The sequence below is a fragment of the Python bivittatus genome, unplaced genomic scaffold (assembly GCF_059951505.1).
Source record: "Python bivittatus isolate LINGU-HERP-01145 unplaced genomic scaffold, Pbiv_v1 ctg000590_np1212, whole genome shotgun sequence".
Lineage (NCBI taxonomy): Eukaryota > Metazoa > Chordata > Lepidosauria > Squamata > Pythonidae > Python > Python bivittatus.
Window position 1 is genome coordinate 13,632,859 of NW_028277086.1, and position 25,688 is coordinate 13,658,546.

Sequence of the window (25,688 nt, forward strand, 5' to 3'; positions counted from 1 at the left end):
CGCACATAACAACCTTTTGCCCCCCTCTTCTGTGCATTCTGGTCTAATTATCCTTTGATTTTGCAAGGGTTATCTGGTTTCTCACTGACTGTGTGAGAGGTAGCTGTCCTAAGACAGTTGGTGAGAGCACTCTCTCTTTTTCCTACAATCCACTACTTGGGAGAAAGAAAAAATGGAGTGAGAAAGAAGGGGATATGAGAGACAGAATGAGTGTGCCCCTGCTCCACTTTCCTACGTTTTGCCCCACCTATCAGGTGGCTCCCAAAAGACTGTGACCCTAAGAGAAAATATGTCACCCTTACCAGGTAGACCAGACAGGAAACAAGACTGGATAAGCTAATTCTACTTTATTGTAAAGTTACATTAACAGAATCTTGCAAGTATGAAAGTACAATTCTCCCTCCTTCTCCTTTACAGCCCAAGAACTTAGGGAGGGTCCCTTCTGAGCCTCTTGCCCAGCCCACTATCCAGCTGTGGGCTATGCTGTCTCTTATCTAACTGTTCCTTTGGCAGAGTCTCTTTGCCCCATCTCCCAAGGTCTTTCCCACATACCATTACAAAAGAAGAAAGGCCTTTGCCCACATCTGGTTTCGTCTACTAGCAGTAATCCCCCCAAAACTCAGACGGGGATCTGTCATACCACCAGATGTTTTAACAGAGAAATGACATGGATGAGAACTTTTGCCTGCAGGTCATATTCCCTACCACATCCCTTTGTCAAGCATTAAAAGGCCAACACCCTGATGTAATTAATAGCAATAAACTTCATGTGAATAGACAGGAATTTCCTGGAACCATTCCATTTCCTAAGGTGTTAGAAGGAAAGCGTACCTCTTCAGGGGAAACTGGTCATAAATGCAATTTTGGAAAAAGTATTTGCTTAACAAGTGAGCCTCTCTCCTAACAAGGTGGAGGACTCAGGTGCAAAATTAGGCATTATTGCAAGAGTGGGGAATCTGGTTTTGTAAAAGAACTGCCTTTTCTTGAGGGGAATCAGTCAACAGCTGCATGCTGCCTATGTATAGAAAAAGAAGAGGACAGGAAGCAAAGAAATGCCTTCTCCAAGCAGGATCAGAATTAGCAGTATTTTTAAAAGGAAACTTGTTAAGAACCCAGAGTAACTGTTTCCAGCTATAGTTCTAGGCTGGCTGGATCAACACTCTTGAGTTACTGTAAGGCAGATTCTTATCTCTACTTCAGAAGTTTGGAGTCCTTGGGGTCCTCTGAGCTTGTTTGTTTTCTTGCAAATGTTTCGTTACCCGGTGCCCATACTTCAGTGCACTGAAGATGTTACCTAGCTAGGTAATGAAACGTTTGCAAGAAAACAGACAAGCTCAAAGAACCCCAAGGACTCCACAGCTCAACCCTGAGCTACACTTATTCACTTCTCTTGGTACTTCAGAACTTAGAAAACAAGTAGAAAATATGGAAGGAAGGGGTGTGAGTCTTCACCCAGACCTCAAACATGAAGTTCAGTAGGCAGAGATTCAAGAATGTAGCTCTTTGATAACTTATTATTATTATAGATACTAGAAAAGAGGTATAGTAATTATAGCACAACTGCCAGCTATGAGCCTGAAGCCATAAATACATGTGCCCAGGTTCAAACCTTACATGTCTTTTTCCCACTGGTGTATCATGATGGACCGCAAGGTGGTCATTTCTCAGTGGTGGACACCTGGGCACTGTTACTGTGATAGACCTGCTTGGTCCCTGGTTCTCTGTTTCTGACATTGGTCCTTCCAGCTTTCATATATGGTATCCTAACCATGGAGCACTTCAAAAATAATTACACACCTTCTGAGCTGTATCCAGAAACAAGCTGGTAAAACACGCTGTACAATCTGATTATTGCAACAGTTCCTATGCATAGTTCCATATAACCTGAGAGTCAGGGACAGAGCGGTAATCTTCAGCTCTAATCAAACGCTTACCTGAGAGGAAAGTGGCATGTTTTTTATGGTCATGATTTTGCTTTCGTAGACAAAAGGGACTATCGTGACTTTCGGGCATCAAGCGGGACTTCTCGGCAAGCAGTTCCATCAGCCTCCTCCTGCGGCGGAAGTTCATTCGGAACTGATAGAGCAGGTTACTATCCATAAAATGGTGTTTGTTGGACACTAGAGGCAGCAAGGAAGACAAGGAAAGCCTTCATTTTAGAGGAGTGGCAAAACTAGGAGGGAATCAGTATGCTTTGGGATGACAAGATGACACTGTTCACCCAAGTTAACAAAAGTAATTCTAGCAGGAATTGTAAGTGTATGGTTCTTTTGGGAAATCAGTGATACAGCTTAATATTTGCCATGCTCTTTAGTGCTGAACTGGACACAGATAAGGTTAAGCCGATCTGAACCATATGTATTTTTTTTTTAACCACAAAAATATGAAACAAAGTACAGGCAATCTCACCTAGAGGAAGCCACGACCACGTGTCAGAGCAGGGAAGATGGCCGTGGGTCGTGTTCGTCATCCAATGCAGAGTTCGCAAACGGAAGCAAAATTTTGCGAATGCTGCTGTTCGCGAACCGAATTGTTCGTGAACAGAAGCGTTCGTGAACCGAGGTATTACTGTACAGTAACTTCCCAGCACTTGCTTACATCTCTCACAACTGTTAGATGCTCTCCATTTCTATAGGCTGGTTGAAGCAAGAGACTATGTTCCCCCACAGCTGATTTTCTTTTCATTATATAATGACGTTTCACCCTACCAAATATACTTTCAGTTTAAAACCCAGCAAAAATCTCCTTGTTCTAGTTGAAACAGTAAAAGTCACCAAGAAATTAAAAAATTAAGACTTCCCAATCATATCTGGAAATGTGACAAATAGGTTGTGCTCATGCTTAAATGCTCAACTGCTCTGTTTTGAGTCCCCATTCTACAGGGTGCGCCCAACTTTGGCTGCCTGCAAATGCCAGTTCATACCTTGGATGTACTGTAGGTCTTCATGACCAGAACTAGAATAGATGTGTGCCATGTCTGGGAAATCAGGTTAGATTTTCATCTTTTGTACTTGCATTTTCTCATCTAGTTGTGTTTTTTTTATTCTTCACATTTAATGGTGGAATTACTTTTCTGGTTCATAGTCAACCTGATGTGAAAACTTTTGGGAAAGTGCACTAGGCCAGAAAATACTCATTTGTAGACAGACAGACAGACAGACAGACAGACAGATTCATTCATTCATTCATTCATTCATTCATTCATTCATTCATTCATTCATTCATTCTCTCTGCTTGCATGTCCCCCATTCCCACAGGCTCTAGATGGCTAACAATGTAAACTTATAATATACCCCAAGTAACCCCATTTACATAGAAGCATAAAAATAAAAAAATAAGCATTAACAAGTACAAATGCCATGTACCAGCAACCCCACCTTCTAGTCAAAGAACACCCTCTTCCTGTGCAAGAGGACACAGGGAGGTCTTCAAAGCCTTCCTGAAGCCTAAGAAGAATGAGGCTGATTCTCACTATGTCAGATCTTCTTTCTTAGGACTAGGTAATTTTTTCTGCAAGTCCTCCTTAATGGCATGTTCATTCCTTCTTCCCTTAACGGCTTGTTCATTTTTTCCCTAAACCTAAGGTCAGTTCTAAATTCCTTTATACCTGGGGAGGAGTTCTAAAGAAAGGGGGCACTGAGATTGCCTGTTTCCAAGGCCAATCCCATGGGGGACAGCATCTGAAGTTAACCCTATTTGATCTATTGGATGAGGAAAGAAGGTGGTCCCTCAGATAATCAAATCCAGAGCCCTTTAGGGTAACAACCAGCACCTTGTACTGTGCCCAGAAGCCACCCAGTAATCAATGCACCTCCCAAAGCAGTGGAGTCACCCAAGTATTTCAGGATATGCCCATCATTGCCAGGGCTGCCCATTTCGTACCAACTGCAGTTTCCAGATGCTTGAAGCCAATAACAAATATTTTTCCTAATACAGAAACAACTGTATAATATTCTCTGATATTAACAACAAACCCTAGTACCAATTATGCCCTGAGAAATAGCTACAGAGAAATTGAAATATATCTACAGGACACTGTGTGTGTACTAGGAACTGCTAAGTGCCATATGTTCATACAAGGAATATAGTAATAGCTCTATGCCTGAATTTCTAGCTGCCCGAATATCTAAATACAAGGTTGCGTTCTGCTGTATTTCCTTGCAATGTGCTTCTGCATGTAGCTAGCATTAATACAGAACTTTTGAAGAGCCAGCATCACTACACCTAAGAGTTATTTTATTTTGCTGCCATATATGTTGGCTCATCACCTTAGTGGTGCTTCCCAAGTCCTTCCACAAGGCATACAAGGAAGCTGAATAGTTTTGTTTTTTAAATTCTAGTGAAAGAGGATGCTGCATTACATAGCAATTCCTCTCCAGCCTTTGTAATTCTAATCACAGCCATGGATGCAAATGAACCTCCCAAGATCAAGAGCAATTGATCTCATTGTTTTGAAAAGATGTGATAATCACTGGAAAGGCAGAAGGGGGAGAGAGAGAGAGTCAGCTTTGCCAGAAGGAGTGGCTGTTTTCCATGCTAAATAGCCTGGGTCCCTAGCATCACCAGTTAAAATAATCGGGAAATAAATTATGGGAAAGTCCTATCTTTCGCTGGATAGCATCTGCCAGAGATGGTGGTACGGAGCTGGATGGACCTAAAGTCACTTTCCATCAGCAAACCAGTTATAGTAGTCAAATGTTTCTCTCTCCCCATGTCCCTTGACAGAAAATGCATTTATACGATTAACCGATTAACCGTTCACCCAAGGATGGCAGCAAAAAGAATCACAGCTATTTAAAATTCCACAACTCCTTTTCCTCTTATATGCATGGCTTGCTTTTTCATTGTTTCCTGTAGGTAGCCTCAGCAAATGCAGCTTTGGAAATCTGGTATGGTTTTTGCTGCTATGGAGCTACATTTTCTGAGCCACAGCAGATCCGATCCAGTTCCATTGGTGGGTGGTGGGTACACCATGTCAATGCTCAGATTCCTACACTTTCAACTCTTGGGGGCCAGATACAGGTAACATTACAGGTAATGCGGCAGCAAATCCAAGGTTTGCAATCAGGCAGACCTCAAACTAGGAACTGCGGCTATTCCTGGGTTTTGTACGAATAACCCAGGTGGCTAAACTGGATGGTATCTGAAATACCACCCAATTGTGGTTCTGGCTATTTTTGCTTGTGAGCAGGGAGGAGCATTTGATCCTTCAGGGCTGCACTTTATTGACTTTGGCTGATCTCAAAAAAAGCAAAGTGGGACTGATTAGGAGACTATCTGAAAATCCTGCAGAAGATGACCAACCGGTTCTGAGAACTACCTGGAAGTATCCATGAAGACATGGGGACTTGAACTTGAGGTTCCCTTAAGCTGCTGTCCTGTTGAAATCCTTGCCATCTGCTATTCACTGCAGGCAATCAGCTGCCTTTCTTGCTATCAAACAGCTTCTTCCCTCTTAGTTTCAGAGAAGATAGTTTTTCTTTTCTAGAAGCACAACTACCTTCCTTCTCATTCCTCTGCTTCCAAACATAACAAATAGTTACAGCTACGTTATTCTCAAACTTGGCCTATCTCACAGGCCAGATATCTGAATGAAGTCACATTTATTTTCCTTCACTCACTTTTGGAGGCGCTCCCAACATTTTATTCAAAGTAGAGTCCAGAAAATCACCCTAATAAAAGTTGTTCAGTCTGTATCTTCTCATATGTTGGCCGTTTGGTTCATCTGGAATCTTCTATAAGTGCATTGGAAGGCCAGATTTAGAAGCATTATTTCCCCGCCCCGCCCCCCCCCCCGATAAAATCCTGGAAGAACAATGCACTTCTGCTGATATTTAGTTCAGATGGCTAGCCTGTTGACTGCATAAAAATGTATATTTGATCCCTCCTCTTATCTTCAATGTGCAAATACTGCCCTGCTCAACCTAGCAGCAGGGGAATATTGTTTCCAATTTTCCTCCCCATAGGTAGAAATACTGCAGAACAAAAATATCAGATAAGTTAGAGTGTTTTCCCCATTATTTTGAAATACATGCATACATAACACACATATGCACATCTTCATACCTTAGCTGGCTTCTACAAATGTTCTTTAATAGTGGCATCAACTCAGAATATTTACACCAATGTTAAAAAAAAAAATCCAAATTTTCTGCTCTTGGTGTTTATCTAATTCTATTTCTCTATCAAAGCCAGTTCCCAATATGACTTTTCCCTCTTCTAACATGTCATCAGCTTTAGCATTTCCAAGAATGGCTTTATGTAGATAAGGACTAAGAACACCATCAGTTCTCTTTCACTTCTGCACATATGAACAAATGGCTGTCATGCAGTCTGATGAGTAAAAAGCTGTTCTTACGAGCAGCCTAATAGTGAGAACAGAATGTGACTTCTGCCCCTGGCTGGCTCAGCCATCCAAATACTCTGTGCATGGAAGTGTAATTAGCCTGAACATCTGGGTGGCTCTCAAGGGGTTCCATAAAGAACAATGCAAACCTGAGTTACTTCCTCCTGACTTCTCTGACCATCACTGCAGGATGGAGGACAGTATCATTCCCCTCATATTACTCCCACATCCATCACATTCAGCAGGTCTTTAGATAGCCAACACTTTAGCCAACTTCATGATACTCTAACATCAAACCAAGGAAACTCTTAGGCACATCCCTTATAACAAGGCAGTCATAAGAAGACTGGATTAGACCAATGACCCATCTGGTCTATCACCATCTGTGGGCCGCAGGGTGGTCAACTAAATGCATTCCAGAGGTTGACAAGCACAGACAGGTGGATAATAACCTTTGTCCATCATTGTTCCCTATGCATTCAAGGCATTCAAAGCAGCTACATTCAAGAAATACTACTAGTAGCTAGTAGCTACTATTCAAGGCATGCTTCTTGTGATTCCAGAGGCAGGTAGCTACTGATAGCTTGATCATCCATGAAGTTATCCAATCTTCTTTTAAAGTGAGTGGCCCTGGGCAGGATTCTTTTCTAATGGGACATGCTGGAGGCCGAACTTGGAGCAGGACAGATATTCTGATACTGATCTCCAGCCCTTTGTCCAGAACCAGGTACTAGAAATCTTCCTTTTCAGTCCTCATCATTAGGTTGTCCTACCTAATCCAGTTATGCAGCTATTTCTCATCTTTCGGATGTTTATTTATTTATTCTGTCATTTTTATATGGCCGCCCATCTCATGCGAAGTGACTCTGGGCGGTATACAATAAAACCAAGAATTAAAACATTTTCCAAACTCCTTAAAACAATAAACATGGGTAAAAAAAGACGAGAGGGAAGATGTTTGCATACTGTATAGCCAGCATGCAGACTCCCCTAGCTTGCTGAAAAAAACACATTTTGAGAGCCTTACGGAAGGCCATAAGGCAGTGTTGTCCAAACTTGGCCACTTTAAGATGAGTGGACTTCAACTCCCAGAATTCTGGGAGTTGAAGTCCACTCATCTTAAAGTGGCCAAGTTTGGACAACACTGCCATAAGGGTTGGGGCTAATTCATCCTGGGAGAGATGATGTTCCAGAGGGCAGGTGCCATGGCAGAAAAGGCTTGCCTCCTAGGTCCTGTCAGATGGAACTCTTTCATGGACGGGACCTGCGGCATGCCTCTCCTGCCAGACCTGATGGGATGGGTAGATGTAATAGGGAAGAGGTGGTCCCTCAGGTAACCTGACCCCATGCCATACAGGACTTTAAAGGGCTTTAAAGGTTGAAACCAAGAACCAAAAACCAATGTTTGGTTCATGGTTCTTCTGTAAGAATGCTGAAATTTAAAAATCCAAGGTTTTAAAAGCATGCACTCAAGGATTTCAGACAAGGGCCTTTTCCATCCTCACCTGGAAAAGTCAAGGGTCTACTAAGTAGAACCCCAGTTGAGGTATATTTAGGTTTAAGATAGGGCTGTTCAGATAGGCCTGGCTGATTCCTCCATGATTCCAACCACAAACAACAGGAAATCAAGGAAAGGGAAATAACAAAAGTCAAGCTCCACAAACTACACAAAAGCACCAAGACTTTTGTAACTCTGTTCTGCTGGTTTTGTCTCTAAAATTGGAGAAAACTCCATAATTGCAGCTGATATACCTTAAACAGATGCAACTGGAAAGGAAAATTGGTACACAGTTCATAGGTGCACCAGTAGGCTTCTGATATGTGCCAAGACCTCTCATAATCTGGAAAAAGTTCTAGCTTTTGTTTGCTTTAACCACTTTGGAGCTAAATACACACTTGAACTTTGCCAAAAGGCCTTGAAGCTAAATAACAGTTTGCCTTTAGAACTGATAGAATATAAATCAACATTTACTCAATGAAAGCAGAATCACTTGATTCAAAGGGGGCAGAGATAGAATGGAGATAGAATTGACTCTCCGTGAGTCAATAACTTTCCACTTAAGAAAATAAAATAATAAGATTCCTAGCCTAGCTCTCTTATGATTAATGCTATCCTTATATAGACTGAACTCTCTAGCCAGAACCAGCATCTTGTACAGGCATATGCAGCCTGATGCCTTCCAGATGTTTTGGACAACAAACACTGCAACTATTCATGTTAGATGGGTCTGATGGGAATTGTAATGCAAAACCTTTGGAAGGCACCAAGCTGGCTTGTCTTGCCCCATGAAGCTCTCTTCAGCAAGCAGAGTATACTCGATTAGTAGACTATGCAGTGCTTTGGATTTGATTTTAAGGAGGTGCTTCAGAGCATATGGAACATGCACACGGCACCTGTCCGCAACTCCTTAAACCAAATATATATTTTCTGGATTGCAGGACAGCTGTGGTGAGTGGTTGTATGATCCTGGGGAAGGACACAGCTGCTTTAAGGAGTTGCGGACAGGTGCTTTACTTGAATGACTTCATCCTGTAGAGCATCTTTTGCCTTTGAATATGGAATGCTGTAATCTTAGTGGCTATCTTCGAAGTCCCAGTAAAATGATAAGAACGTACACAGGAAGCACTTTGATCTTTTAAAACTGTTACCCAAATGCTAAGTATGCACTGTTGTTCAGCCATTTTTAAAATAAGAACTTATTCAAAGCTGGGATACCATTGCTATAAATGTACATATGTCATTCAGGTTATCTAAGCAAGGAACATTCATTTTATTATTTTTCATGTTTATTCAGCAGTAAATGTCTCTATTATTACACACACTGTGACAGCGCTCTATAAAAATACCAATGAGGCACAAAGGTATTTTATTCTATACTGAGACAAAAGTCTTATTTGGTTTTGCCAGGCTTCAGAAGAAATGTCAATTAGCGTTAATTGAAAGTGGACTGACATACAACCTCTAGAGATGGGTTTAGCCTGTGGAGAGGAGAGAAAACATGCCAAAGGTTGCATGCTATGTTCTTCCAAATGGAGTAGACTCAGAGAAGAATGCAATCAACAGTTAAGACAGGAAGTGGTTGTTTCCAATTAAGCCTGCAATTGAGGACCAGGATGCTTATGGGGTAGGGAAGGGGGGGATAGCTTTCTAACTTTCTAGCTATGTTAAGCATACAGATGTGGCAAATATGGATGGTTTGCTCGTTGGCTTCAACTAAACCCATAATCGTTCCAGGTCAGTAAATATAACCAATACTGTTTTTAATTCTAATGAAACTACAGTGAAATCTACAGCTTTCCCCTCCTCCCCCAGACTTTCCTTTAAGCCAAATCTCGTAGTGGCAAAATACTATAAACAACTTAATCCCTAGGCCAATTATCACCAGTGTGGTAGCTGCCAAATGTATTGGGATTATAATTCCCAGAATCCCAGTCATTACTCTGGCTGGGAATTCTGGAGGACTTTATGTCCAAAGTAAAAAAGTGCCTGTGGGCCCCCATGTGCCCCCAGATACCTCCCTTGTTATCCACCAGGTTCCCTGTCCCACTTTAAAAAAGATAGATAGATAGATAGATAGATAGATAGATAGATAGATAGATAGATAGATAGATAGATAGATAGATAGATAGATAGATAGATAGTCATAGGAAGCTGGTAGGTGGCAAAGCAAAACATTACTCACAAAGGATCACATTTTTTGGAGCAACACCAGCTGGGGAGTAGGAAAAAGCTAGCATACTTGTAGCAAGTGGGTGTTTTGTGGGCGTCCATGTTTGCAAATAGGCAAGTTTCTGTGGCAGCCATATTGTGTATGTTTACCTGCACACTTTCCAAACTCCAAACTTGTTCTGTCACCAAATGGTTGCCTACCTCCAATGCATTAAGTGTTAGCCAGTTTGTATACCTTAATCATTCTAACTTTTTGTGGACATTAAACTAGAAAATTGGACTTTTATAAGGATATCTTAGACTTGGGAATCTAACCTTATCATTCATTATCCTTTCCTTCATCATACTTCCAATCTCTGGGGGTATAGACTGCAGAGTTGCATGATCGAGGGCCTTTGTTGGTAGCTAATCAAAATTTGTGATTATCAGCAATTACGACTCATCTAAGAACAGGCAACTTCACGGACAACACTTCATAGTTTTCCAGATTGAGGAGAGGGTTGAAGCTTGTTCATGTCATACATCATGTAAGTTCAGGTCAGCAGGAATATCAACAAAGAGGACCTACTGAAAAGAACTACAGTGGTACCTCGGGTTATGAACACCTCTGTTAACGAACTTTTCGGGTTATGACCACCTCCGGCCGCAAAAATTTATCTTGGTTTGCGAACTCTGCCTCGGGGTACAAACAGGATATGCGGCCATTTTCCCTCCCGTGACACGATCCGTGGCCATTTTTCCGCCCCTGACACGTGGTCCGCGGCCATTTTCCACCCCTGACACGTGGTCCGCGGCCATTTTTCCGCCCGACACATGCTCCGTGGCCATTTTCCCGCCCCTGACACGTGGTCCGCGGCCATTTTTCTGCCCCTGACACGTGTTCCGTGGCCATTTTTACGCCCCTGACACGTGGTCCGCGGCCATTTTCTGCCCCTGACACGTGGTCGTAGGGAGGGGGACTCTCCCTCCAAGCAATAGCCGGCTCCCTGTCCTCCATGCCAGAACGGATTAACGGTAATTACATTGAACCTTATGGGGAAATTTCCTTCGGGTTGCCACCAATTCGGGGTGCGACCAGAGTCACGGAACGAATTAAGTTCGTAAACCGAGGTTCCACTGTATTTTAATTTGGAAGGAATTCCCATTATCATCCAGTGATTTCTTGGCCCCTTATGAATGAACCACTGCTATTTGGTATCCTCCATTTTAATATATTGTTCTCCATATCAAAGCACAACACATTTCTGGGAAATGCGAATCAATATAGTTATAGAACACCTCTGCTGTAAACCTGCAATGGTTACAGTAGGTTTCTACATGCAATTCAAAGTTATAAAGCCCTCTTGGGTTTGGCTTCTAAGTACAGTGCCTTCAGAACTGCTTCCTCCACGTGGAATTGACCTATCCAGTGGATGTTCCCTTTTAAAATCTGTTAGGGGTCCCTCATTTCCTAGAGAATAAAAGTTCAGGCGTTTACAGAGCGTTCTTAGTTATGGCCTCTATCTTAAGGAACAGCTTGCCCCCTGTAGCTAGGTTAACAATCATCCTGATGGCTTTCCAGAAGCTGCTAAAAACTGAACTCCTCTGGAGATTTTGGAAGACAATGGATTGGCCAACAATTCAATAGAAGAAAAAACCCTGCCTAATCCCCAGGAAGATACACACAGATGCTGACACCAAAACAAGCAGCCACTCAGTAACCCAACCCCACCCACACACACCCAATCCCCCCCTTCCCCCCCCCCTCAGATCTCTATAAATACCCACAAAAGGGTCACATCACCCTGGGCACAGAGAGAACTGCTCCTGTCTGTGCTCCTGCACTCTGAAGATGCTGGTCACAGGTGCTGGCGAAACGTTAGGAAACAAAATTTCAAGACCACGGCCACACAGCCCGGAAGACCCACACCAGCCAATGGATTGGCCGTTTGGGATTGCAGTCCTGTTGCAGTGTGCTGGCTTTTTCATACTCTTTAATGTTTTAATGATGTCCACCACACGTCCATGTAGACTGCTGTAGCAGCAGTTCATCAAATGAACGAACAAATGCCTTCACATATAAAGGCCCTGCTGATGTTCCCTCCCAGTCCAGAAGTTATTTGACCTTTGATTTGTGGATTTTTGGGACTGCACATTCTGATTTCGAGATATGATGGGAGGTTTTTAGCAATGGTTCAACTAGAAGAAGGAACACCCACCCTGGAAGTTTCTGAAGGAACTTGAATAATGATTATAAAAATGGTAGAAAACATGCCTTGCATGTAAAAAAAAAAAAAAAATCCCCCAAGTTCAGTGTCTAGGTGGTGTTGGAAAAAACTGTTATCTGAAGTTCTGGAGGGCCACTGTCCTTTGCTATGCTGATCATGCTGACCTCCTAATGGACCTATGATTCCAACTCAGTTTGTAATCTTGCTGTATTCCTATAGTGACAGGCTAATGATGGGATGTTTTAAAAACCTAATTTCTCTTCTTGACAATCCTTGGAGCAGCAGTTTTTTTTTTTTTTAAGTCACCCATGAACCATTTTATTTGGTCTTATTTAAAAGGAGCTTGCCTGCATGAAACATGTAGGATGGGAACTAAGCTGATTATTGTTCGCTATTCCAACTGTGGTGCTCTGAAAAAGAAAAGTTCATCATATCCATTTTAAGCTTGGGCCACCTTTTCCCTTTTATCACCCCTCCCTATTCTTGTTATTCCAAGGCCAAGGAAATTCACATTCCTATTATACTGTCTACTTTGCAGCTGGCATCCTATAAATCACAGTCTTGTGCAACAAGGAGACAAGCTGGCAGAAATCACTGCATTTCCATATCAAGTTCTGAGTAAGTAATAAATAAATAAACACTGTCTTTCTCAAAGCAATGTCCTTTAAGCACATTGGGCTTCCCATAATTCTTTGCAAAGCTATAGGAATCCACATGGACCTAGGGCACATATCTGCCAAAGCAAAATCTCAGTTATGACTCCACATTTCCAAGTATTAATTTGCTGTAGGGACAATATCCATAGCTCTTCTCTTGGCTCTGGAAACATAACGGTTCTTACTTCCCAAACTGCCTCTTGTCATTAGCAGAACTGATATGCTCCTGGTCTGCCAGCAAGTGAAACAGAGACAGGAGCCTTAAGAATGAATTATACTTAAGACAGGGATGGCAAAAACACTGCTCCATTGGTTTGAATTGGCCATAGTTTTAGACAGCATTTTTGTTGGACTACTTGAAAGTCTGTACTGAACTAGGAATGACAGCTTTGGCCAAGGTAGAAACGATTACTATGAACATCACCAAAACCTCCCTGAGAATGGCAGAAAAGAAGAAAAGATATAGGCCTCTCAGCTAAAAGGAATGGCGACCACAGACAAGACTGTGATCAAAATGGTTTATTGATTGATATGAAGCCTGCACAAGTGGTGACCATTCCAGATGAATGCAAACAAATTGTTAGCTGTATACTGTAGCAGTCCATGGGAATTCTATCCCAACGTAGTCCAGTTGGAACTGCAAAAAAGGGAGAGTGATGAATCACACCTGACCATTTGCGATTCACATCTGGCAAGCTACAGTTGGCTGGATAAAGTACCCTAAGGACATTAATCAGAATGACATCCAAACACAGAAAAATGGATGCTCCCATTTTTAGTCAGAATGCCATTTTGAGCTTAAAAATGGTTCCCCATCCTTGGTTTAAGCAGGATGCCTCTCCTACCATTTCTCTACTCCCTTTATGGAGACCTTTGACATCTTGGTAGAATTATGTAACTGAGAATACATTTCTCACCGTGTTGTATAATTCCATGCTCCAGCAGTCTACGGCCAAGTTGTTCAGCCTCAGCTCTTGTGGCGGCCTCTCCTTCCTGGATCAACCAGTCAATCAGTTGAGATGCCATGAAAGTACGTTCATATTTTGCTCCTTCTTCTTCTCTGGCTTGTAAAATAACATTTTCAGTATTCATAAGCCTGTAATGAAAGTGGGGAGTGCAAAGGGAAGGGGTCAATGCACACATAAGTACATAATGTTGCACAAATACATTCTCAAGTTTCCAATTCATTCATTCATTCATTTATTCATTCATTCATGAATGACCCAAGCAATTGCTTTGATCTAAGATCATTAATAAAGCAGATGATCCCATATTTAGCCCACAGCTTATCAAGCTGATTTTACGCATGATTGAAGCAAATGTCATCTGCTCAACTCTCTTATGCAAATCAAACTCAGAAGGCTAAAGGAGAAATGTTGAGATACATTAATACCATAAATAAAACTACAATTATGCCTCTGTTTTTCATAGGAAATCAGTTGGTAGCCTGTGGGCCAGGTTATAGTTCAACCAATCCATTAGCACTCCCCAAACTGGTATCTTCCAAATGTATGGAAATTGCAGCTCCTAAAAATTCCAGTCAGTATTAGAATTTAGCCATTCTGGCTGGAAGGCCTGGAACTTGCAATCCAAATACATCTGGAAAATATCAAGTTGAGGACAGTCGATACAGATTTTTTAATTAGTTGAAGCTTGAATGTAATGTGGAGTTTAGATGGGGTCTCAGTACCCATGCTGTTCCTCTTTAATTTCTTCTTCACCTTTAATGGAAGTTATTAGCCTTGGTACCATCATAATCCTCCCACTTATCCATTTTTCACATTCCTTTTGTAGTACTGTATAGTTAACAGAAGCGCCTAATGCACTTGCATAATGAACAAACTGCCAGAAATGGAACAATTGTTCTTATAACTATGCCAGGTCAGGATACAATAATGTTTCAGCCAACATTTCCATCAACAACTATACTAAGGAGGAAGTAAAGTCATCAAATCATCAAAATTATTTGACAGACTTAATTTCCACTTAATTTTTTTAAAAATGGAAGAATTTCATCCCAGATCATTCACTTGGTACAGGTAACTTTGTGGAGATAACCTTTGTTTTTATGTCCTTCTTCTCCAAAAGCGATTAATCAAACCAGATGCCAAAAGCCCATAGCCTAAAATCCAAAGCCAAACCAAATCTAAAAATTATTTATTTATTTATCAGATTTATATAGCTGCCCATCTCTTCATGACTCTGGGCAGCGTACAACAATCAAATAAAAAACAATATATACATAAAAACAAACTTTTAAAAAAGTATAAAAAGTCAACATTAAAAAATAGAAGTTAATTAAAAATACAGAAACCCCTGGCAGAGAGAGAATGAATATATCCACCTCAATAGTGGAGTCATCAGGACATATCTCTGGTTCCCTGGGACTCCCAGGCCTGGTGAGGAACTTCCAGAACATCAAGAGGGATGGAGCTAACCTAATTTTTTTGGGGGGGGAGAATGTTCCATAAGACAGGCACCACAGCAGAGAAGGCCTGCTGCCTGGGATCTACCAGATGTAAGTCCCCGCAGCATGCTATCTCTGCTGGATCTAATGGGGCAGGCTGATATAATCTGGGAGAGGCAGTCCCTCAGATAGCCCAGTCCCATGCCATGAAGGGCTTTAAAGGTTAAAACCAGCACCTTGAATTGGACCCAGAAGCAAAGTGGCAACCAATGCAGCTTGCGGAGCAGAGGTGTAACATATGCTGTCTTAGGAGTACACATAACTGCCCACGCCACAGTATTTTATACCAGCTGAAGCTTCTGGATACTCTTCTAGGGCAGCCCCATGTAAAGCGCATTATAATAGTCCAAACTGAAGGTGACTAGGGTATGATGACTGTGAGCAGAGCTTCCAGATCCAGGAACGGGTGCAACTGGCACACAACCCAAAGCTGTGCAAAGGCCCTCTTAGCCACAACTGCCACCTGCTCTTCAAGCAGGAGTTGTGAGTCTAGGAGAACCCTCAGATTGTGCACTGGGTCTGTCTGAGGAAGTGCAATTCCATCCACCAAGGAAGGCATAGTCCTAAAACCAGTAGGCCCCAAAACCCACAGCCACTCAGTCTTGCCATGGTTCAGCTGAAGCCTGTTATTCCCCATCCAGACCCTTACACCCTCCAGGCACCAGGATAAGATGTTCATGGCATTGCTTAATTCACCACAGGCAGAGATGTATAGTTGGGTATCATCAGTGTACTAATGATACCCCACCCCTTGGTGACGGATCAGCTCACCCAACAGCCTCATGTAGATGTTGAATAGGAGAGGGGAGAACACCAAATCCTGTGGCACTCCACATAGTAGGGGATGAGGGTGAGACCTCTCCTCCCCAATCACCACCGACCGGAATCAACCCTGAAGAAAGGAGGCAAACCAGCACAACACTGAGCCACCCACCCCCAATCCTCTGAGTTGATCCAGTAGGATACCATGGTGGGAGATATCGAAAGCCACCAAGAGGTCAAGTAGGGCAAGGAAGGATGCACAACCCCCATCCTGCCCATGCCAGAGATCATCAAAATGGTTTGCAAAACAGCTGTTGCATAAGAATTAGAAACTCTGGTTCTGCAGACACTAAGTGAGAAATTTGTGTTAATTGTTCTTTGACATGGAATGCCAGAAGATAGATTTCAGTACTGTATTGAACTAAATCTCCATGTATTATTAATATAAGCAGATCACACAGGAATCCAAGTACAGACACAGATTCGTGTTGGTTTCTTGGTAAAAATACAGAAGGGCTTTGACATTGCCTTCTTCTGGGATGAAACTAGAATAAAACGATAAACCTCCTGAGTAGTAACAAGTTTTAGCTGCACATAGTAACGATCACATACTTGAATACAGCATCCACCCTTTATCTGCTTATATGTATATAAGAGGCAGTATCTTGCATTAAGAAAAAGGAACCTCCAGGATTTTGATTACACTTTCATGCCAGACAAGAACCAAATGTTCTCAATAAGAAAATGTAAAACTGAAAAGGTACTCATATCAGTGCTTGCAATATAATGTTGCTAGCTTCATGCCCCTTTGAGTGGAAACAGCAGGATATTGGCTTATATCTAGTCCAGGAGATATTATATCAAAAACGGGCTTAGATGTTTCTAGAAACTGAAGCTCAGAAATTGTTGTTTTTAGGATCAAATCCCATAATTTTTTCCAATAAAAATAAATGTAATTTCTTCTTGCATTTTTTTCTTATTTGGTCTGTATGATGCACTGGGGAGGATTCCTTGGCAAAAAGAAGACTATCTCAACAGGATTTTTCTTTGAATCTGTTGACTGAGGATACGTTGAGCAAAATGAAGGTTTTGGGGTTTGATTGATTGAGTTTCAAATGGTGAGTATGTGGTATTTTATACACAACTTTTTTACATGAAAGCCCAACCATATTCAGAGGAGGAGGCAACATAGAAGTGTAACATTGCTATTCCTACGAATTCTAGGAATGGAAGATTATCAAGCTGAGGAAGATTTCTTTTGGCCAGGTGTATTCAAAACACCTGGGAGTTAAGTTTAGTATTTTTTTGAGGAGTCGGGATTTTCTGCTTTTTTCTTGGAATTGGACATTGTATGTGTGTGGGGGGGGGGGGATTGGAAAAAATGTGGGGAATTGTTTTCTTTAAAAAAAAATACTACTGCAGGATTTACATTGCAGTTTTATGCATTTTCCAGTTCAAAATGGCAGGAACCATGCCACGGAATTTTTATCAGAAGGGTCTCTTGGATTTGAGGGCCAAAGGCAGTCTACTGCTGGTCCACATGAACTTCACAGTGACCCTCATTCTCCTTCTCAATTAGTGAAGGGCAAGCAGAACTCTTATCATAACTATCCTCAATCATCCCTCTTCTTGGGATCATAGGAGGAATTAATCTTATGCCACATTGCTAGAAGAATTCATCAATCACTGGAAACCTCTTGTCTGATAAGAGCTAATTAGTACCTTGCATTAGTTAAGTGATCCTTTTAATCACATGCCTCATATAAAAAAAAAAGCTTTCTACAACTTCATATCTGCATATGAGTACAGTTACTAACTCCTTAATCCTTGGAAGAGCCAAAATATTATGGCTCTTGCTGGCTGGGGAATTCTGGGAGTTGAAGTCCACACATCATAAAGTTGCTAAGGTTGAGGAACACTGAGCTAGAGTGATATTTCCAGGGGAAATACATTCACGCACACACACTTGTCAAAATCAACCTTGTCCACACCTATCTTTTATTCACAGAGGAATAAATTCAAGGATATCAACACAAGGGCAATTGTCATCATCATTACCATCACCACCACCGCCATCTGTTGCTATTGGGGTGTGCCATGGTACCAGGAACTACCAAATACAATGCAACCAGAGGACCTGTTGTTCAATAGAAGCCCAGCAGGCAAATCAGTCTCCTAATTAAAATTAAAATTAAAATTACTAGTAGGATACGCCTGTAATTTTGATGGTGTTGTGGAACTGGAATTGTGAGAGGAAGAAAAGGTGCCAAATAGGAGCAATTTCCAATAGGTGATTCACTAAGCCTTCTCATCCATTGGCATCACTATAAATTTGCTTCCTGGTCCAAGGAGGTATTTTGGTATGGAGAAATTAATTGATTCTGTGGTTGTTGGAGAAAAAGCTCAGTTCCTTCCTTCTGGTTTCCTGTAATTTGTTCTTATTTTATATGCTTTTTAAATTAAATAAACCAGACAAACAACAATTTGCTACAGAGACTGTTGAGATCATGGTTTTTGGGTGTAGGTTGTCTGATCTGATACCCAATTAATTAGCAACATTTATTAAAATGGGACATCATTAGTCCTATTGCCTAAGCAGAGAGAGAAATACAAACAGCTGAAATGTTTTGCTTTTTCTGAAAGACAAACACTCCATGTAACTTAGAGCCTTCTGATGGGATCAAAACTAATAAATTTCATTTCTTCAGAACTGAAGAAGAAAGCAGTAATGGAATTCTATAAATGCTGAATCAGATCTCTCTCTGTGTGTGCGCCTTTGAGTCAGTGTTGACTCCTGGCAACTGCCTGGACAAGTCCCTGCAGTTTTCTTGGCTGGATTTCAGAAGTGGTTTGCCATTACCTCCTTCCGAGGGCTGAGAGACAGTGACTGCCCCAAGGTCACCCAGCTGGCTTCATGCTGAAGGCAGAACTAGAACTCATGGTCCCCTGGTTTCTAGCCTGATGCCTTCACCACTACACCAAACTGGCTCGAATCAGATATAGAAGGTAAGTAATAATAGCAACTGCAGTGACACTGGAAACCAAATACTGTAGCTATTAGAAACAAAGACAGATTTTAATAGATGGGCCTCACTTAAATGGAACATTTGGAGTAAAATTAACACATTTACAAGCTTGGGAAAGGCTGCAGAGCATGGCTTCTAAATTTCTTTCCAACCCCTTTAGCAACAGTGGCCATGGGAAGCATCTGTGTAATGAAATTGCATCTACCTCTGTGTGTGTGTGTGTGTGTGTGTGTGTGTGTGTGTGCGTCTTGTGTCTGTTTTCCCCATGTGTTGCATATGAGGTGTGCTTGTGTATACTTGTGCACTGGGAAGCACAGAGGGGGCTGTCTATGTTCCACTGTGGGTCTTGTGTCCAGCTGGGCTTTGACCAGAGCAGTCAGCGGCATCCTGACTGCCTTTCCCAGGCATTCTGGGATTTTTTCCCCCTCTGCAGCCTCCATAGAGATCCAACCCACTTTTGAACCCAAGCTTTCTTTTGCTTCTCCCCCCTCACCAAATGTGGTCTCACTCTGTTCTGTTTTCGGAGAGTTAGCCTGCTGACAGATGGACCTGAGTCCTGAGCCCCTTTCCATAAATTCTTTCCAACATTCTATTGGGCTGGAAAGATTAAAAGTGAATGTCCTGCCAGGGAAAATTAATATTATATGTGGTATTCTGCTAGATATACCCAAAGCATATTTTCAGGAATTTCATATATTCCTTCAGAGGTTTATTTGTTCTTCCCTTCAGGAAACTTTACTTGTCAAAGAAGGAGATGTATAGATTTAAGTTTATTCCATAAGGTGGATCTTCTTTCTCAGAAAATCAGGAATCTGGTAGGACCTTTTCCAACAAATTTTATCAAAAGGCAGAAGCTACAGCTCACTTCATCAGGTACATAGAGTGGCTAGACTGAAGTAAATTGGGGTGGAGGAAAGGGGGGGAAGACAGGTTGCTCATGAAGATGCAGGTTATGAATGAGACAGATTACAAATACCTTATCAGTTAACTATTATAATGTATTAAAGTCCACTGTGTTTGTCAAGACCTTCCATGATTGCCTGAACCCTTCTGATGTTCAACAATTTCTTGCTTGATGGTACTGTTAAAGGCTCACTTTTCTAAAACAGTCACTTTGAAGCCTGCTATGGAGTATCCTAGAAGGATGAAATATTCTGATATTACTTTGTCCTTGTTAGAGTCCTGACTGTCAAACTTGTGTCCACCGCAGTACCTGTAATTCTTCAGCACAAAGTATGTTCTGTTTCTCCTATGTAGAATCCAGAGGGGCTTTCCTGGCAGATGATGGCAGATGTCACATTGGAGGAACAGCATGTGACAGTGCCTGTTTTAAAGGCCTAGGGGCCAATGCTATGTACCGTGTAGCCATAAGAATAATCAAATCGTATTTTGCCAAATGGTGAGTACAAAAACATCAGCTTTGCCAGATTCAATCCCACTTAAACAGAAGCCAAACTAGCACGGCTAGGAAAGAATTTTTCCTCAATTCTTGACAAATGGTTGGAAACTGGAAAAGCCAATCTTGAGTCTGAAGATTAAGTGGTTTGAAAAAGGATGTTTTGAATTGAGATGTTGGCTTGAATCCACTTCATTCCACAGAATGTTATGGAAGTCCAGAAATCATCAACTTGGTCCAGCTATAATTCTTCCATGATTTCAGGACACACTTTCTATTTTTCATCCTCCCATGGAAAATTTGCTAAGGAGAGAAAGATTAAACTGATGTAGAATTGGGATACTTGGGAGAGACCTATCTTGCAAAATCATTGGCTAATGAGTTCTGGATCAAGTAAGCTTATTATTAATTCCGATGACTTAAAAAAGCATTATCATAGTATCCATGTATTTATTTTGAGTTCAGAAATCATGATTTTTGGCTGCAGAATTTGGCTTGTTTTAAAACCAAACAGGGAATAACCAGCTCTCCCTTTCATCAAGTTACATTAGAAATTGCTGTGGCTGGGGTGGACTATATAAAGTCCTGTTTTTTTCAAGGAGGTAGGAACAGTATTCCATCACTGGGGCAAAGAGCATCTTCCTCATCTCCTTTAGGAAGAATTCCAACTTGGAATATCTGACTCAAACTGCTGCCATTAAGCTTTCCAATTCCCCCTTATTTGTTAAACAATTTCTTCTTTCAATGGGGTACCAAAAACATAGCAGGCCTCCTTGTTTTCTATATCCCTTGCATTACGAACACTAAGAACAAATTGTTGTATTGGCTACTGTAAACAAAATCAGCAAGAAGGCATAAAAACAAAAGAAAACTACAACTGAAAAGAAACAGAGGAGAAACATATGTCTATCACGGGGCCATTCCGGAACTCTGGATAGGATTCCAAAGACAATCAAGTAATCTCAGAACAACCACTACTTTCTCTTATTTCTTCTGTTCTATTGGCATTTCTGATCAACCAGGTTTTGCAGATTTTTGAAGTATTAGAAAAATGATTCACAATGTGTTCGATCATTAACAATACAAGTTCCATTTTAACTCTCTCAGGGAAACCTCTGCACCCCTTTGTCCTGCTAGATCTCTCAGTGGTGTTAAATACCACCACTCATGGTATCTCCTGAACCATTTGAAAGAGTTGCAGTGGTTCTGCTCACTTCTGAATGGGCAGCATCGATCAGTGCTGTTGGGGAAGGAGAAGTCAAGCCAGAAGTCAAGCTTGGGGTTCTCCTGGACTCATGGTTTCTGTTGGAAAAACAGGTGGAAGCCATGACAGGAGAGCCTTTAGCCTGTTTTGGGGGGAGGGGGGTGCCAATTGTACCCTTTCCTGGACCAGAAAGTGCTGAAGACACTCATGCCTTTGTCATCTTTCAGTTGAACTACTGCAATTTGCTTTATGTGGGGCTGCTGTTGAAGATGATTTGGAAGCTACAACTGGCACAGTACGCGGCAGCCTGCTTGATCTTTTTAAATTGTTTTTATTGAACTATGATTAACAAATGATATCAGCTAACTACATTAACATAAATCCAAGATGCATATTAAAAAAAAGATGCAGAAAATACAAAAAAAGAACTACTACAATGTAAAGAAAGAAAGGGGTACTGCACATGTACAAATTTACCATATATGTAAAGTATACCATATTATAGTCTATTACTGTTGAGGTAAATCATAACATCTATCCAAATTTGATAAAATTATGGTTCCTGCCTTTGATGGCTCATTATTTTTAACTTTATCTGTGATTTTTTCTAATGTGGCAATTGAAGAGACCTTCTTAATCCACATCTCAAATGTTTTGTTATCTAGAGTTTTCCAATGTTGTACAATTATTATTTTGGGTGCTAAAACTAAATAGTTAATAAGTTCTTTATTTTTAAGCTTGAGATTTGGTCTTGTAAATAAATGCAGTAAGCCTAATTCTGGGGAGCATTCAACTCTTTGTTTAGTGATGGTACTTATCTCCCCAAAAATTTTATGCCACATGACCACCACAAAAGAAAAAATGACCCCCCCCTTCTTTTTTTGACAACCTCTCCAACATTTGGAAGAATAATTTTGATACATATTAGCCAATCTAATGGGAGTCAAGTCCCAGCAATGTATAATCTTTCACTGCAGTTCTTGCATTGAAGCTGAGGTGAATCCACCCAGTTTCCATAATTTCTGCCAATTTATCTCCTGTATGGGATTACTGAGAGCAGAATCCTATGCTTCCTTTAAGCCATATGGTGGATCTCCCATTTCTAATTGCAAGAATAACCTATAAATTTTTGAGAATGTTCCTTTTGGTTGTTCTAAGTAGTGAAGTATTAAATTCTCAAAATTGGTATAAGGCCATGTTGCTGAAGCTCTAATATTTCTATTGCCCAAAAGAGATTTGAGTTGATACCAGAAGAGCCATGGTAATTTATCACCTATTCATTGCTCTATCTGATCTTTATTGAGAAGTTCCCTATTACTGTAAACATCTTTTAGTCTATAAAGATTGTATTCTCTCAAAAATTTCATTTCATCTATATATGCTGTAGGTGTGTATAGGTGTGTATCTATATATGTTATAGCTGTGTATAAGTGGTGTAGGGGGTGTATGGGGTGTCTAGAGAGGGGTCGCACCTCTGGTGGAGGGGCCTGCCGTGCCCTTTCTAGGGCTGCTCATTCACCTTTGGTCCCCACCTGGTGCTTAGCTCTCACCTGTGGCTCCAAGTAGCTGTAACATGCGCAGCGGCCATACCCCAGTAAACCATCTCAGCAGACAGGCTAAACCAGGTAAGGGTAGCCAATGGATCTTCAACTTTTGGTGAGATAGGAGATTTATCTATCCCAGCATGTGAAGTCTGGCCCTGGGAGACTGAGTGAAGGAGACTGATCAATGGTCCAATAGTCAACAAGGCAGGCCCAGCAGGTATTGTGGAGTCCTAAGAGCATGACAAGACACTTAGATGTCCTGGTTATTCACTGCAGCCGTAACAGTTCTCTATGCCACTGGATTAAGGTTTCTTATGCTGAGAGAGTGGGACTGCCCCTGTACAATGGCTGTTCCACTTAAAACTCCATCACACGCAGATTTCTGTTGTGCAATTCATCTTCATCTACAACTCATCTGCAAATCTTCTCAGTCCAAAACCTAATTCATTGAGCTCTGTGGCGATGGGGGAGTGGCAAAGCAACAGGTGGAGATGACCACTCACAGTTGTCGTCACAAACCTGCACATGGGTGGCCCTTGGACCAGTGGTTGTTCATCTCAGTATCCGGGGTAGCAGAGATGTCCAGCAGCATCCAGGGTGACTGGGCAATCCTTCTAGAATAGCACTGCCCCCTCGCATGAGGGAGGGAGTTAGAAAAGATAACCTAAACATTGCCTACCCCACAACATCAGACTAGCTAACCACGGGTGGAAGATCATTTCCTTAGTGGTTGAGCATCAAGAAAAACATATCAAAGAAAACTCATTTTTGGAGGCTGGAATGTCTGTACCTTGTTGGATAGAGACAAGGTGTCAAGACCTGAAAGACGAACAGGACTCATAGCAGCTGAACTTTGCTGTTATAGCATTGACACTGCTGCACTCAGTGAGACCAGGCTGGCAGATGAACGTTCAGTACAAGAAGCAGCGAGTGGATATATGTTCTTTTGGGAAGGGAAACCACAGACTGACAACAGGACTCAAAGAGTAGGTTTTGCAGTCAAAACTGCTCTGTTGAAGAACATCTCTACTGTACCCACTGGAATAAATGAACACATTATGAAGTCCTATTTTCCTCTCAACAAGTCACAGTATATTATCACTGTCAGTGCCTACGCACCAACTCTCATGAACCCAGATGAAGACAAGGAAGGTTTCTATGAGGACCTGGGCTAGATTATTCAAACAACACCCACCAGCGACAAACTTGTCATTCTGGGAGACTTCAACGCTAGGATGGGGACAGACAGTGACAAATGGACAGAGTCCTTGGGAGACATGGGGTGGGAAAATTAAATAGCAGTGGCCTGCTGCTTCTCAGCAAATGTGCTAAGCACAACCTGCACATCACTAACATGTTGTTCAGATTTGCAAACTAGTACAAAACTACCTGGATGCATCCCAGGTCCAAACACTGGCGCTTACTTGACTATGTCATAGAATGTCAGCATGACCTTAAAGACATCACCATCACCCAAGCCATGTGAAGTGCTGAGTGCTGGACAGATTACAGGCTGATTCGGTCGGTCCTCAACCTGCACGTAGCTCCTTTACATCATAAGCAACCAAGGACTATCAGAAAGTCATTCAACATTGGCAGACTGAAAGACCCAGGCCAAGTCCAACACCTCCAAAATGTACTTAATGAAAAACTCTCTGCCAATTTACCAGTTGTAGGAACCTGTTCTGAAAAGTATATGCAGTTTAAAGATGTCATCACACATACAGCAACAACTGTACTCAGACTGAAAACCTGGGTGCATCAAGACTGGTTTGATGAAAACCACACCACCATTTCAGCAGCTCTCCAGGCCAAGAACAAGGCCTATGCAGATTGGCAGAATGATCCATCATCTGTTTCAAAGAAAGACAAGTTTAAGCACCTGCAGTCCAAAGTACAGGCGGAACTGTGAGAAATGCAGGATGAATGGTGGCAAAGAAAGGCTGAGCAGGTGGAATACTATGCAGACATGCATGCCACCAGAGAGTTCTTCAGCATCATAGTTTATGGTCCTTCCAAATCATCTGCTGTCATCTGATCGGTTGAGCCTGATCAAAGACCAGGAAGGACAGAAAAACCATCGGGCTGAACACTTTTACAACCTATTCAATAGGCTGTCCACAGTTTATCATGATGTCTTACAGCAGATTCCTCAGCTGCCAATCTTGGATGCCCTAGACCTGCCTCCCTCTACTGATGAGATCAAGAAAGTGAGTTTGCAGATGAACTTGAATAAAGCAACAGGACAGGATGGCATTCCTACTGAGATCTACAGAGCTCTAGACCCAAACGTCTTACAGGTGTTCCAAGACATCTTGGAAGACATTTGGTCCACAGAGGAGGTGCCTGATGACTTCCGTGATGTCCTCATTGTAGCTTTCTACAAAAATAAGGGAAACAAGTCAGACTG

The 25,688-nt window shown here is 41.7% G+C and overlaps 1 protein-coding gene across 3 annotated transcripts in view; it reads right to left on the reverse strand.

Moving 5' to 3' along the window:
* DEPTOR (DEP domain containing MTOR interacting protein) overlaps window positions 1–25,688 on the reverse strand; it is a 75,957-nt gene that overhangs the window by 23,509 nt on the left and 26,760 nt on the right. For all 3 annotated transcript variants that reach the window (XM_088149009.1, XM_088149012.1, XM_088149010.1), the window contains exons 5-6: window positions 13,797–13,975; window positions 1,935–2,120 (exon numbers count right to left, since the gene is read on the reverse strand). In XM_088149009.1, the coding sequence (XP_088005135.1) occupies window positions 1,935–2,120; window positions 13,797–13,975 (365 nt within the window). The remainder of the gene's footprint in view (window positions 1–1,934; window positions 2,121–13,796; window positions 13,976–25,688) is intronic.